At 37.8% G+C, this 16472-nt stretch overlaps 1 protein-coding gene across 1 annotated transcript in view; it reads left to right on the top strand.

The window, feature by feature from the left end:
• Window positions 1–16472, top strand: part of il1rapl2 (interleukin 1 receptor accessory protein-like 2) — a 1145651-nt gene that overhangs the window by 679480 nt on the left and 449699 nt on the right. Inside the window, exon 3 of the mRNA XM_051935188.1 lies at window positions 4282–4555. Coding sequence (XP_051791148.1) covers window positions 4282–4555 — 274 coding nt within the window. The remainder of the gene's footprint in view (window positions 1–4281; window positions 4556–16472) is intronic.

Below are 16472 nucleotides of genomic sequence, written 5' to 3'. Positions count from 1 at the left end.
CTCAGACTCCAGTCCTGGAGGGCCACAGTGGCTATAGGTTTTCATTCTAACACTTTTCTTAATTAGTGACCTGTTTTTGCAGTTTTTTTATTTGACTTGTTTTTTTAAGATTTATTTCCATGAATTTCTCCATTGCTCCTCTGAATTGCTTCATTTCTTTCCTTAAATGGCACCCAAACAGAAATGAAATGAGAAGTGAGTGAGCCAACAGAAGACCAACTAAATCAGGGTCTCAAGCTCCAACCAATTTCAATCCAAGCAGTTGCTTAATTAGGCGACAATCTTGTTGTTAAATAAACCCGTTCTTTAATTCCATGGCTTGTTGCTGCTCTCATTGTGCAATAGCATACATTTCTGAAATTGTTGATTTTCTCTTTTCTAAGTGCACTGTTAAAATGTTTTGTGGACCTGATCAGGTTGACATTCCAAAGACCTTAATCTTTCTTTATTTATTGTATGATGGACACAGTTTGCTGGTCATACATACTGGTCAGCTACTTAAGGAAAAAGTAACGATTTTGGGGTCTGTATCTTCAAGAGCAAGTCAAGTACAATTAATTCAAAAGAAGTTCATTAGCAGCAAAACAGGTCACTAACTAGGAAAAGGGTTAGAATGAAAACCTGCAGCCATTGCAGCCTTCCAGGACTGGAGTTTGAGAACCCTGCTCTATGTTATCATCTGCCTGACACTGTTCACAAACCATTAAGAAGACTAACAGAATGTTAGGTTATATAGCACAATGTGTAGAGTATGAGTCCAAAGAGGTTACAGTTAAGCTTTATGACACACTGGTGAGGCCTCATCTGGAGTACTATGTGAAGTTTTGGTCTCCAGGCTACAAAAAAGACAGCAGTGGAAGAAAAACATCCAGAGATGAGTGACTAGGCAGATTTCAGGGCTACAGGGGATGAATTAGAAAGGTTAAAAGAGCTAAGCCTTTTCAGTTTAAACAAAAAGAAGATTAAGCAAAGACATTAGTAATGTGTTTAAAATTATGAGGGGAATTAGTATAGTGGATCAAGACTGTTACTTTGAAATGAGTTAATCAAGAACCCAGGGACACAGTTGGACACTTAGGGTAAATTTTGCACAAACACTAAGAGGTTTTTCTTTATACAGAAAACCATAGACACATGGAACAACCTACCAACAAGTGTGGTAGACAGTTTGACTTTAGGAACCTTTTAAAACTAGACTTGGTGTTATATTTACAGAATTAATTGAATTGGACTGGGAAGCTTTGTTGGGCTGAATTGTCTGTTCTCATCTAGATTGTCCTAGGCTCAAATTCCAGACAACTGTCTGCCTCTCTTGGTGCAGCTTTCCACAGAGTTGTTCCCTCATCCCAAATATATTCAAGGTAGGGTGGTTAGGTTAGAGATTGTTCAAACTGCCTGGATTAAGTAAATACTGTATGGTTCTGCACTGGAATGTGTTTTTTTTGTGTAGTGCTGCATGCATAGGTTTTGGTCTACTGCAAACCTATACAGGGTATACTGGAATAGACTGGTTTATAAAAATGAATGAATAAATGAAAATTGAAATGTATTCTCTCTGTCTGACATGAGAGCCTTCAGCAGCCATGTACCACTAAAGAGCTCCCATTTAAGGGTAATGCAGAGTACTATCAATTTCTCTGTGGCAGAATGAAGAGCTGAGTAACAATTTACTTGAATAAACACATATACCAATTTTATACTATCAACTGTCGTGGGTGACAGTCCCTTACATAAATTATTTTGGGCAGATTTTGTGTGCAAAAATTATTTATGTGACAGGAAGCAGAAAGACAAATTACTTTGAGACTACATACACACACTTCTGTAATTGCTCATAAATTATTATGGTTCATGCTGATATGCACTCAGATTTCTTCAGGCCAATGTGTGTATGTGTTTTTTTTAATTGGAGAATATTCTACTAATAGGTCTTTTTTACAGGGTGAAGCATATTACTTGAAACAAATTTTGCTTACTCAAAGCAGTTCTGCAAATTTTCTTGTGTGATGAAAAAGTAACAAAATGAAATAAATTAGCATTTAATGATGGGTGGTCGAAAATTGATTTCTTTTGTATTTAAATTTTCTTTTTTTATGAGAAGGTACCTGGCAGGTCCTAAATCCCCTGGGGATGTTCTTTCCACTAGCTGGCTTGCTGCTGTTCATTTGGAGGCAGAATGTGGCACTGGTCTCAGAATGAGGAAGCCCTGAAACCTCCAACTAGTTACTATGTGATGAGTGTAGGTGAGCATAGGTGTGGGCAGAAAAGCAGTGAGTGCTCCACAACTAGAAATTTGAGGAGACCAAGCCACCCCAAGGTTTGATTTACTTAGAAGAAAACTGATCTCAGTAAAACAAAGAATGACTTAATCTGTTTTTACCTTCAGTTTTTACATATTTACAGCCTTAACCAAGTTGTCTTCATTTGGGGTAAAGTATTATTTAAATAAAGGCAACTTCAATACTTTTTGCTATTTATTTTAAAAACTTTAAGTTTAATTCCAGACCTGCCTGGGACCTGGGAAAGATATTCTTTTTCCTCCCACATCTGAAGTGTGTGTATGTTGTATTCACAGGTTAACTGTAAATTAGTCCAATATGAGTGATTATAAGTTCATAAAATAGCACCTTGTAATAGACCGGCCCCCCATCTAATCTTGATATCTGCCCAGCTGCCAGAATAGGCATTAGAACATATGACCCTGAACTGGATAAAATAGGTAGAGGCAGATAATGAGTGGAATGAGCATTGATGGCAGGAATCCATGTGATCCTGTCTTACTGCCCCAGTTTTTTTTCACATTATATTGTGTTATATATATTTCCAGTTTCTTTAAAACCATTCTGCCTCATCAACTAGGGAAAAAGCTCAAGACTATGCATTGTATCTAATCTCGTATTCCCCACAATCCCCTGGATCATGGTATAGCACAATCTACCTGACCAACAGACAGCAGTCTGTAAGACTCAGGAACTGTGTGTCAGAAATTGTTGTTTATAATACTAGAGCACTTCAAGGAATTGTCCTATCTCCCATCCTGTTGACCTTCTACACAGCTGGCTTCCAGTATAATACTAGCACTTGTCATCTACAAAAATTCTCAGATGACTTCTCCACCATAGGCTGCATTATTGATGGAGATGAGACAGAGTACACAATGCTTTTGGAATACTTTGTCTCGTAGTACATTCAGAACTATCTATAATTCATCATTTGCAAGACAAAAGAATTGCCTCTGAGACCAGTCACCATTCATGGGGGAAGCATGGAAGGGGAACAGAGTCACATGTACCTGGGAGTTCACAGGAACTGCAAACTAGATTGGTCTGAAAATACAGTGGTGCTACACAAGAAGGGCCAGACCAGACTGTACTTCCTAAGGGGACTCGGGTCTTTTGATGTATGCAGCAAGCTGCTGGAGATGTTTAACTGGTACATAGTAACCAGTGTGTTGTTCTACACTGTGGTCTCCTGGGGAATCAACTTGAGGTCAAAAGATGCATAATGCTGGAACAAACTTACAAGTTAAGCTCCATCATAGGACTAAACCTGGACACACTGGAAGCTGTTGTGGAAATGAAAATGGAAGCAAAACTGGATGTCATCATGAGAAATCCCCTCCAGGAGGCTCTCTATTGGAGCGCTTTTAGCCAGAGGTTCATTCTACCATGGTGTGCTAAGATGCATCTCTGGCAGGCTTTTCTGCCCCCTGCTATAAGGCAAATAAATGATCCCCCCGACATCACAGATTAAATACTTATGATCTTTAAGTTCATTTTGCTATATCTATCTATCTATCTATCTATCTATCTATCTATCTATCTATCTATCTATCTATCTATCTATCTATCTATCTATCTATCTATCTATCTATCTATCTATCTATCTATTGACTAGTTGATTGTGTTATTCGTTCTGTAAGTTTGTATCTTTTATGTTTCTGCTGCTGTGTGTACATAAATCTCCCCTTGGGATTAATAAAGTTTATTATAATCTAATCCAATCCAATTAATTTGTGCACAAGTTTGATTAAAGAAAAGTTTAACTTATTTAACACATAAACCTTATAAAGCCTTTCCTAAATTGATTGTGGTGCATTGATATTTGACATGTCTCATCTGTAGTAAGAAGACTGATTCATCTTCCTCCTTAATTGTTACGGTACATTTAAAGCTTTTTTTTCTTTGTAAATGGTCATGAACTGTTATAGAATCAGGTGGAGTCCCAGACTTACATTTAACTTTTTGTGGTTAATGGTTGTTTTCCACTTGTGTTTTGCAGTTGATGGCTGTATCGACTGGTCAGTGGACTTAAAGAAATACAGAGCTCTAGCTGGAGAGCCGGTGCGGGTGAAATGCGCCTTGTTCTATAGCTACATCAGGACTAACTATACCATGGCCCAAAGCACAAAGCTCCGGCTCATCTGGTATAAAAACAGAGAAGATTCGGAGGAGCCCATCATCTTTTCAGGCCACAGACTAAGCAAAGAGGACGACTCCATCTGGTTTCGCTCAGCAGAAATGCAAGACAATGGATTTTACACTTGTGTCTTAAGGTACAACCATTTAGAAAATTCTACCAAGTTACTTCAAGCCTAACATTTCTCACTCTAAGCAATAATGTTTTAAAATTGAGTAGTGTTGAGATGTGCAGATCCAGAAATGTAAATCCTGGCTTTGGCACCTGGATGTGGACAAGGTGCTGTACAGAGTACACATGCTGCCACTTTTCTTCTTAATTTCTAAAATAATTCATAATGTAATCTCAGAATATCTTCTTGCCAGTCTCAAATTGGTTATTTATCAATAAATTTATTTATTGATTGATTAATTGGTTAATGTTATATACTTGTGTGTATTATAATGTAAATTGTGATGGCTTTCTCAGTAAAGGCCAATCTTTAAAATAAAGATTGGTTGTTGGAAAACATAGTAATAGTCTGAAATATCTGAGAATGTTATAAATGCTGCGGTGGGCTGGCGCCCTGCCCAGGGTTTGTTTCCTGCCTTGTGCCCAGTGTTGGCTGGGATTGGCTCCAGCAGACCCCCGTGACCCTGTAGTTTGGATATAGCGGGTTGGATGATGGATGGATGGATGGATGGATGGATGTTATAAATGAAAAATCTTATTTTTATTTCATCTTTGCATTTTTATCATGGATTGGTTGACTCGGAACACTAAATTACTCTATGTCCTGATGACCCCTACAACTAATGGTCTTCCCATCAGCTAAATTTTTAATCAGAGGACAGTCCCTTCCCTTTATTGAACTCAGTGTTCCCATTCACATATGATTTACTTTTGAAGAATATTCAAAAGAGTCACACATTTTCATAAAAGGACTCTTTTTTTGTTTAATTTTATCTCAGTTTTGTTAATTTAAATTCACTCTCTAGTTAACTGTTAATTCCCTTAAATGACACTTTTGCTTTGAAAGGTGACAATTAACAAAAGAGTAGATACTGATACTAAAGGAGACAGAAAAAGTGTAAAGAGGGAAACAGAAAAGACAAGCTGCCCATGCAGGGTCAATTGTACTGTGTTCATCATAATATAACATTTTCAACTCAGCTTAATCCACTTTGGGGCTGTGGGGAGGCTGTCTGTTTCATAAATCTTGATATCATAAGCAAATTAGATATATTAGCCTCTTTATAAGTAAATATGAATAATATTTATTCAGGTGTTCCAGTTTCAAATGTAGGTTAAATGGAGACATTGTATTGGTATACAATGTCTGAATAAGGATGTAGGCGAGACTGTGACTGGCATTGACTAATTTTGTGATTGTTAGTGACTCCTATCAATTCTTCTATAACAGAGTCAGGCAACCATACTATCTATCTATCTATCTATCTATCTATCTATCTATCTATCTATCTATCTATCTATCTATCTATCTATCTATCTATCTATCTATCTATCTATCTATCTATCTATCTATCTATCTATCGCTTTAATGAACCTAATAGAATCAAGCGTCAAGTGCACCATTTTGCATCATTGACATAAGTTATATATTTTTGTAGCCTGCAAAGATACCCAAATCATTTAAACTGAATTTTTACATGTGGCACCAGCACTTCTCATAGTTAGAGATGAATGGTGTTTTAGGTATTAAATTCTATACCCTGAAGCACTCTGTGTTACTACCTAGTGTTGGCTGTCACTTTCACTGCATTGCAGATATCCCAGTACACTGCCATGATCAGCATGTCACCCAGATCTTTCTCCTGGGATATCCAAAGTTGTCTCCTGAAGTGACCTTTTGAAAAATATACAGATGCATTCAAGCAGGGAAAATGAGAGTTTTTGTATAATTCCTCCCTGACAGAAAAGCTAATGAACCTGCTTTGATAATAGCTCTCTTTCCCCCAGCTCTCTCAATACATTTCTTCCATCTGTCTTTGATATTTTTAAAGTACTATTTCATTCTTGGTGCCACAGGACGATTGCTCCCTGCATCCTCTGATTTCTACAGGATGTCGGAAATTGCTTTCTGTTCCTCTTTGGCGTTACATAAAATCCTTCCTTTTTGTTGGACCTTGGAGATCTGTAATGTCTTCATTTATTATCCATTCTCCAAAGGTCATTTAGAATTATTTTACATGTCAGATACAAATGTATTACAAGAGCTATTACTTGTAATACTCATCATCATATAGACCTATGTTATACTTCTGTGTAATCTGCCTGCCAATGAAAGGAATGGCCAATGAGGATTACAGTCCACCTTGAGGTCATTTTAACTTTAGCACAGTATACCTGTATTAAACCTGCAGGTTTGGCTGTTTATACTGCAAGATGTCTACTCACTAACTGTAATTCTTCAAGGTGGGCTCTCACTAATGCTCTGTTAATCCAGATCGGGAAGACTTTGATTGTACTTATTTCAGAGGTCAGTGTTCTTTAGGAACCCTCTGTTTTGTTTATTTCCATTCCCCCATTTCCCAAATTCCAGATAAGCACACAATTATGGCTCTGGACTTCTGGCATGGCAGTGAGGCAGAGAAGATCATGGAGTGTTAGCTAGATTTCGTAATGCATTCCTGGCGAAAGGGTGTAGCACATGGCCCCATGTGAGGACAGCTGAGTTTTTTTAATCATTTGTAGAAGACCAAAGAGACAAGAAAAAGGATTTTTAGTTCCACCCCATATATTCCAAATCCTACGGAGGGAAAAACATAGTATCAAATCAATCAGTATCAATGCAGCCGAGTAGTCACTTCAGACTGTGTCCAAGATATACTGGTGAATATGGAACAGTGGCTGCCTTTATAGCTACTGAGGAAGAAGAGGTGTGTCCAACGGGTTGGATCCAGAAGTGAGGTCAGTAGTAGGGTGGGTTCTGGCAGAGATGGTGGAGTTAGGTATGCTTCACTTTGGAGAATCTGGAGCGGGGCGAGAAAAGGCATTAATGCATCCCGTTAACCCCTGATCCAGCATACCACGTTCAGCCAAGCCCATTGACTGCCTCCCATGTGCTTGTGTGTGACACCTTATAACAATAAACGCTGCTCATAGGCCACTTTAAAACTTTCAGTTTTTACCAAGCTGGCAGATGATTGTTGTGGACTGAGAGCTGTGCACTTCAATAGCAAAAAGGGTTTGAGGAATCCTAAAACGTCCACAAGCCAGGCCAGGCCTTCCAAAGCTTGCCTGAAATTGGTCTCGTCCCAGGTAGTCCGACCTCCCAATTCCACAGAAAAACTTTGGCCTATCCAAAATGAAGAACTGAATTTCGAAATTCCAAATAATCTCAAAATATATAAAATTTACAAAAATTTACTTCAAGGGAAATTAACCATCAAAGCATTTGCCTTGGAAGGGTAAAGCCTAAAAGTAATTTTTGTATAAGCAATAACTGATTTGAAAATAACAAAAAAGAACAAAAATAGCAAAAAGGGAAAGAAGAATTGCCTTAAAGGACCCAGTGTGCAATCGACATAACAGAATCCACTAGAGAGAAGCAAAAAATGCGCTTAATAGAACTTCAATGAATCGCTGAATGATCTACTCTGAGCATATAACTATAAAGACTAAGGGTGGTCTTTAAGCAGAGACATAAGGGTGGCCACACCTCTTTGTGTTCCCCCCACAAAATACAAAGTACATTAAAACACTGCAGTTCAAAATTAAATGATTAAAGAAATCATAATCAAAGAAAACATAATCTTACATAAAGGGAAACTAAAAACAGAAACTGTGAAAGATGGGAACCTTAATAAAAAAAAATAAGAAATTACATATACAAGAAATAAGAAGTTGTTTAGGAACTTGGTTGGAATTCACTCAGAAAGGGGATTTAAAGCAAATTTGATGAAACATGTGGAAAAATAAAGGTTAAGACCTAAAGTCATGATCCAAAGAGAGATGGACAAGTGGATGAACCACCCCAACTGGTAAACAGAGGTCAAAACGTACATTGTACATGAAGAGAGGCAGCAGAACTATTTTCTTTTTACTTATATTATTGATGTTATGTAATGCAGTCATCTTTGCATATGTCTGTCCTCTTTGACATTCCTCCATGTAAGCTATTATAGTATGTTAGTAATGCATGTTTTTTATTCTTCTATTTTTGCTTTAGCTTTGAAAATCTAAGAGTAAACTGAATTGATTTTATACACTACGATCTACTATTTAAATCTACTAACATGATATAACATTCTCAAACCCACTAAATATAATTCAGATTCATGGGTCATGAAACCAATTCCAGCATCACTCGCTACTCATAAGGAAATAGTTCTAGACAGGGTACCAATCTATCACAGGGTACCAATTAATTACAGGTGTCAATTATTCTAACGTGCACATCGTTGGGAATATGGGAGGAAAACTTTAGTACCCAAAGGAAAATCTGGATCTGAAACCATGACAGTGTCTGTGACGCAGCAGTGCTAAGGACTACAGAACAATGTCACAAACTGAAACTGGTTTGGAATACAAACTAAAAATAACAAACAGTGCCCAGGCCACAAGTAGGGTAGGCCTCTTGCAGCCGGATCATTTACCAGATAGCTTCAACAGAAGATCTCTCCCCCTGAGGTATTCTGTGCTGGAGGATATCTGCTTTTATGGTGTCTGGGATGGAAGGACATGGCCAACTCAGGGTGATTTAGGCGGGGCTAGGCTTCCTCGATGGTCTTCCTGTCAGAACTGAGGTGGAAAGAGAAAAGGGTTAGAGACAACACCCACCACTCGTCCCAGAGTAGAAGTGCTTAACTCACAAGAGCCAGGAAGGTGGTCCCTAGTTTGGGATATGGCCCTGACACAGACAGGTGGACACCGTAGGTTCGAACACCAACACACGTTTATTCATATTTACAGTGAAACACAGCACACAACCCACTTTCACCCTCAAAGTCCAGGCCAATCACAATGCCTTTCTCTCTTCAGGTCCACCTCCACTCCTCTCCTCCCGAGCTCTGTCTTTCTTCCTCCCAACTCCAGCCATCGAATTGAGGGAGGCAGCCCCTTTTATATCCACCTGGATGTGCTCCAGATAACTCCCAATGAGCACCTGCCAGCACTCCCTGGTGTGGCATAAGTGCCAGCTGTGCACCCAGAAGCACTCTGGGTGTCCCTGGTCTTCTTCCCCCCAGCACTTCTGGGTGTGGTGAAAGTGCTGAGGGCCAGGGCTCCTCAGGCATTTGGGCGCCCCCTGGCAGTGACCACGGTCCCTTATAGGGTTGAGCTTCCAAGCTCCTTTCCTGTGGTCCCCAAAGCCACCAGGGCGGTCGCCCCCTTGTGGTCTGGAGGAGGCGTAATCCCTCCTCCGGTCCTTCCTGGCATCCCGGCTAGGTACCACCTCCAGCTGCTCGCCACACTAGACACACATGTGCAACACTGATCAAGAAAATAAAAAATGTTTCAAATAACAGAAAAAGCGGAAAAAGTCTAAGTAAAAGAGATGGGTTCTCTCTTTACTACTCTCAATAGTTTTACCCTGGCTGTTGGTTTTTCTCTCTTTCCCATGGGTGGGGGGTGATTTGAATTTAGTTTTGTTAAATTTTGACTTGATTGTATGGAATATTATATGTTTTTAATAAATTGAATAAAAGATAAAAAAAAAGAGATGGGTCCTAACCGATTGCTCAATTGCATGATTAAAATTGAAAACTTGAACTATTGTGGTGTTTGAAAGTTGACATAAGAAATATAAATAAATGCATAAATCAATAAACAACAGATCTTAGTGAATCTTTACAGGATTTATCCTCCAAATAAATACGATAATAGATCAGTTTTACTGTACACATATAATATTAGAGTTTGCTGTGACACTGCCATGGAAATGTAATATTTCTTTTAATTTTTTTTAGTTTGACCTTAATTTATGTATGAAAACCTTTTTAATCCCAAGAAACTGTTATAACAAAACAAAATAATTTTTACTAAGTCAAACGTTTTAAATCCATATCCAGAACAACCATGTTGCATTTTTGCAAAATCCAAGATTGTTAATTAACAAATCGGTCTCTACAGTGACTTACCAGTCAATCGGAGAATTGATTATCCTGCCTTTTATTAACAGTGCTGAGGTACAAAGCAAAAAATTACATGCTTTATTTTGGGCATATCTCATGGATTTTAATTATAACAAAAAAAACTCCACACTGCAAAAAGTTGTAACGGTTATTTCCAGTTTAGCTGTTCAATTTTAAGGAATTTCCTTCTGATGCCCCATGTTTTGAACTTTGCATTTTAAAGTTATTGAACCAGGTCTTGTTTTAGCCTTGTGCTAATATTTTTCTGAGAGACTTATCTCTAAACTTGGGTAGAAATGTAAAGCTCAGTAGTCTTCAGTGTAATTTCAGCCCTTGACTTTTAGAAGAAGCGACATGTGTAAAGATAGCACTAAGATTAGTTTCATTTTTTAATCCCCCATTTTATTTTGCAAGCAGAGCAGGAAAATTGTTGTTCTGAATCAGATATGTGGACAGTCTGTAAATACTGTAGGTTGCAATTGATAAAAGTACTAGAGACATGGCAGCTGGATCAGGTATACCTAGTAGCAGGTATGCACTGTTTCCAAATGCAGCAGTTTTTAAGAGACTTAAATCAGTGTTAGTTAGTGAAATTGCTTATTCACTGTGAACATTGAAAATTATCTTTTACACCAATATATGTAACATTCTCAGACAAGCTCAGTACAGTTAAGGGTCACTGGGGGCCAGAGCTCATCTTGATGGCACTATCAGGAAGTCAGAAAACAGTCGTGGACAGGCAGGCAGACACCACTCTCATAGGGGTTAATTTAGAGTTTCCAGTTAACCTATCCTGCATTTCTTTGGAGTTAACTGGTATATCCAGAGGAAGAACCATGCAGACATGGAGAAAACCTGAGGCCTGAGTACAGGACCACTGTGGAAAGGAGTCTGCGCTTGCAGAACTGGCATAAAGCAGGAGCCAGTTTTGTTGGAATGTTTCAGGGCACACTCACACCTTCATGGCTGCAGTTTAGACTCGTCAGTTAATATGAATGTTGTGTATTTACACTTAAAAATAATTGTTCTTTAATGCCACTATATGATTCTTTACCGGGTTGACAACGCACCATTTCATTCTAGGAAGGGTTCTTTGCATATGACATTGGTTCTTTGTACTTCAGAGAATGTTGTAATATGTATAATAATTAAATCTTTTACATGTATTAGGCTGTCTAGCAGGACAATAGCAGATAAGTGCAGATTAGCCTGTGTTATTGTATGCTGCAAGAGAACTTTTAAAATTAGCCACCAAGGGGTATTTCACAAATCTGTTTCCAACTGTTTATGCTTGTTTACTGTATGGAGTTGTTGTGGATCTAAATAAATAAAGGTTCTTTCTGGAACCTTCAACCACTCTGAAGAACCACACCCAACCCCTTTTTTTATAAGAGTGTAGAACAGAAACACAGCCACCAGGGGAATGAGCAGACCACACAGTGTGCAACCAAAAACTCTGGAGCTGTGATGTAGCAGGTAACCACTGCGCCATCATGTTCCCCATAATTAATGTTAAGTAGAATTAATAATGTAGCAGGTGAGCACATATTTTATGACTGTTTTGTTTTGGAGCCTAGTATGTAGTTCAAACACATTAAGTATGAAGAGTTTTGTAAGTTGTTAGACTTTGTCGACATAGTGTGTCCTATTCTGCCCCTTTTTGGTGATTTCAATAACACAGTTGGTATTAATGACCATACATTTTCCACTGATTTTATGCACTCATTAAAGCATTTTAATTTAGAACAGAATATAAATTTTACCACTGAAAAGGCAGTATTCTTGATTTGTTATCCTCAAATGGACTGCTAAGTTGAAGAATGTCACCGGTGAACACAGCATATGTGCTAAGAAATATGCTTTCGTGAATTTCGCTGATCAACATTATTGGGCAGGCAGTCTGGTACAGCTGGAATTCGTGGCTTATAAAAGAAGCCTGTAATTAAGCAAAACATTTATGTTTCAGCATTACTTTTTCTAGGGTGTCCTTTTTTTAAAAAGTGTGTTTGAGTCACTGTAAGATATAACTAAAAATGCAAAGAAATTAAATAATGCACACCCCAAATAAAAACTTAAAATCATATGCCATGTATGCAGAAACATGTACATGAATGAAATCACTGGAGTTCACATGCAGCTAAATCACTTTACACGATATTAAAAGTAATGTTTTTATAGTATATACACATTTTTAAACCCACTTAATCCAATTCAGAGTTTCGGGGAACTAAAGCCTACACCTGCAGCACTTGGCACAAAATGGCCATTACACGGCAACAGTACATTTCAGATTCATAGAGAAATCAAAGAAATACACTAAATGTTTGTAGGAGCTTCAAGACAAATAAGAGATATCCTTTTAAGTCAAAGTACTAAAATAAGAGTATCAATCTTTTCTATTTTAATTTTACTTACCTACTGCTATGCTTCCTAGTATTTATCTGTAGTATATGTCACCCTGTGACTGAGTGGCAGTTTCTCATCTACTCTGCCAGTGCTCTGGGTTCTTACAATCATTAATTGAAATAAGCAGATTATGAAAATGAATGAATGAATGTCATAAATGTAGTTCTATTTATGACCCCAATATTACAAATAAGTGAAAATGGCAGAATGACTATAGTTGACATAGTTTACAGTAAGAGTTAATAAATTGCTGGAATAAATTACTTAATACAGATTGTTTTAAATATACATTTTATTTTGTCTTTACAATATAGTCATATGTACTTTATATGCTAATGATTGATTTTATCATACACTGCATGATGCACAATCATATTTGCTTGCAAATTTCTGGTTTCTTAATTTTTTAAGGACCCCTGCTAGGAGTATAACCTTCTAACAGCCTTTGTATAAAAATTTAGCATGCTTTTAAATAAAGATGAAAATATATTAATTAATGAGTTATTGAGGAAAATTGGACAGCAACTGTTTAAATTCATTTCAATTAGAACAAAATAATGTATTACCCCAGAACAAGACTTCACATCGTACAGCCATTCATTTGCAAACACCTCACAAAATGAATTTCATGGATATAATCTCCCATGCCTTCTTTGCAGGAAAGTCACCTTGAGGTAACAACAGTTGAGTATTTCAGCATTCAATTCTGCCTGATCTTTGCTAAAAACTCAGGATTATCAGGATAGTGCAGTTATAGTGTCTCTAACCTTTTCTGTGTTGATCAGATAAAAATGTGACGGCAATCCCATTAATTGTAGGATATCAGTACTTTATTCTATGTACATGGAGCAAATTTGTGCATTCGCCTCCAGAACAAAGATTAATGCAGAACTACCTTAAAAAACTTACAGAATAAAATTTACATTTTTCAATAGACACATAGCAGTTGATTTTAAATAAAAGTTAAACATGATTAATTATGTTCACTATATTTAAATTTCTAAAACAAGGCAAATTTACAATAAAAATGATACTGGATTCTGAATAGAAAATGGTCTTTTTCTGGTATATGTATAATTCTGCAATGGAGTGGAGCCACCACCAGGGTTGACTCCAGCTTGGCACCTGGCATGGCTGGGGTAGCTTTGTCCTGCCACTCTGTATTATAAGGAGGGAGCTTGAAACATGAGTGTTTTAGTAATACATTTTTATATACATATACTTAGGTGAAAATAAATTGTAAAATTTCAAACATTCTAATATATAAATGCAGTAAGCAAAATATTGAAGTATGTCTAATAAATGATAATAACTGTTAAAAATCATACCGGGAAAGCTATTTTAGCAGTTACAGAAAAATCAAGGAGGAAGTGAAGTGCATTAGAAATTGTTACAGCAAACTAAAATGTATAGAAAGTAAAAAAGCAAATGATGTAAACTGGCATTTTTCTTGCACATGTCAAGAAGACACTAACCCTCTAAAAGTAATTGGAAGTACCAAAAAAGTTCTTAGCGATTTGGAAATTGTACAGGGAAAAGTGTTGCCTAGATTAAATAGGCTGAAATGTAACAAATCACCAGGACCACAAAACATTTATCCTCCACTACTTAAGGAAGTTAGTGACTACTAACTGTATGTAAAACATTGACGCATATTTTTCAAAAATCTCAGCACACTGAAAAAATTCCTAAAGCTTGGAAGCTAGCATATGTTATCCATTAATTTAAAAACATGGTGTTATATCTGACTTAGGTTAATATAGTCCAGTAGCTTAACATGAATGGAAACAATTAAAAAAAATATTGAGAATCACATGTCAAGAACAGTTGTATTGGTGAATATTCAACATGGTTTTCAGATTGGGGAAGTTGGGTTTTACAAATATCCTGGAAGTTTACGAGGAACAACTAAAGCACATGCCAAGAAAGGTGCATATGATATTATTTGCCTTGATTTTCAGAAAGCTTTAGATGAGATATTACATGAGAGATCTGTAATCAAACTCACAGATATTAGATGTGCAGTACTGAGATAGGTGCAAAATTGCCTTAAACACCAGGAACAGAGGGTTATGGTTGAGAGGTGATGTTAAATGATTTGCCGCTCAGGGATCAGAGCTGGGGCCACTGCTTTTTTTAAATACTGTATATGTAAACCAGTAATGGAGCACTGCATGATATTGTGCAGTGAATACACTTGACTTGAGCATTCATAGTTTTCAGACTCCTTCTCTGTATGTTTAGCATTCGTTTGCTCAGAGGTTGATGCGCTTGCTGCTTTCTGAGCAGCTCTTCTTTTCTCCATCCTAGCAGCCCGCTTCCTCTCTTCTTTCATTAGCATCTTTTCGCGTTAAAACTGATTAAGTCAGTGTTTGTGTTGCAATTACTTAGTACGTTTTCATTAATTTTTCACTTAAGCTGGCACTTAAGTCTTCAATCTGCCTCATGAATGATTTAAGATATAAAGAGGTAGGGGAAGTGACGGTGAAGGTGGTAGGGATGAGAATGGTGCCCGTACTCATGCGCCGCACGGCCGCCCTGCTGGCCCCTGCCAAGAGTTGATTCTACAATAAAGTAAAAATAAAAAAAGGAATAACCTTAGAATTCAATCATCACCCAGAAAGTGGACAATAGACATCACGTAGTATATGTGTACCAAATTTCAGATCAACTGGTCAAACGGTTTGTGAGCTACAGGTGATTTAAAATCCTGGACAGACAAACAAACAGCCACGGTAGTGCATTATATAAGAAGATGATCTGGATATGAATATAAATGTCAAGCTGGTTAAGTTTGCAGATGATACAAAACTTGGTGAAATGACAGATAAACAAGAATTAGTCAAATCATTACAGTGGGACTTGGACGGAATACAGGCTTCAGCTAATTTGTGGTAGATAAAATTTAATGTAATGTTATAGACGTCAGAATGATTCATAGTTGTTTACCTGGCCAGGGGACCAAGGTATTGAGTGGCCAAGAAGAGTGTCAGGGTATTCCCTGCCTTAGCCAGGAGGTTGTCAGGAGAGGCTGATGCAGAAGGTAGAATGTTGGCACCCTGGCAGGGGTTCATCAAGAATTCTTACTGGTCTTGAAAGCCAGTATTAAGGATGGATAAGGCTGTCAAGACTACATGCCCCCTGACATTCACTTTTGAGAGATGGCAGCATCCCTGGACATCGCTAACTGTTACTGACACCTGCGGGGCATGCTGGGAACTGAAGTCCCTTGGGGCAGCCCTGCTGGGTTCTGTGGGTGCCGCCAGGGGATGCAGGAGAGAGTCATGACTCCTACTCTGTGGGCCTTCCACTTGTCCCTGAAGTGCTTCCTACTGATAATGTCCTGGCACCAGAAGTAGATATATAAAAGGATCCTCTCTGCCTCACCCAGATGATAAAGCTCACCTGGGAGTAGTGGAAGAGAAAAGGAAGAAAGAGAGAGAAGTATTTATGGTATTGTATTGTCTATAAGAAGTCTGTGTGTAAAGGTACTTGTGCATTAAATCATTTATTCTGTCTGTGAGGTTGTGCTTGAGGTATGGGGTTCTGCTATAAACCCTACAGGTCACAGTA

Source organism: Erpetoichthys calabaricus, chromosome 12 (genome assembly GCF_900747795.2).
Source record: "Erpetoichthys calabaricus chromosome 12, fErpCal1.3, whole genome shotgun sequence".
Lineage (NCBI taxonomy): Eukaryota > Metazoa > Chordata > Cladistia > Polypteriformes > Polypteridae > Erpetoichthys > Erpetoichthys calabaricus.
Note: the sequence above shows the minus strand (reverse complement) of the source record. Positions and strands in the feature narration are given on the sequence as shown.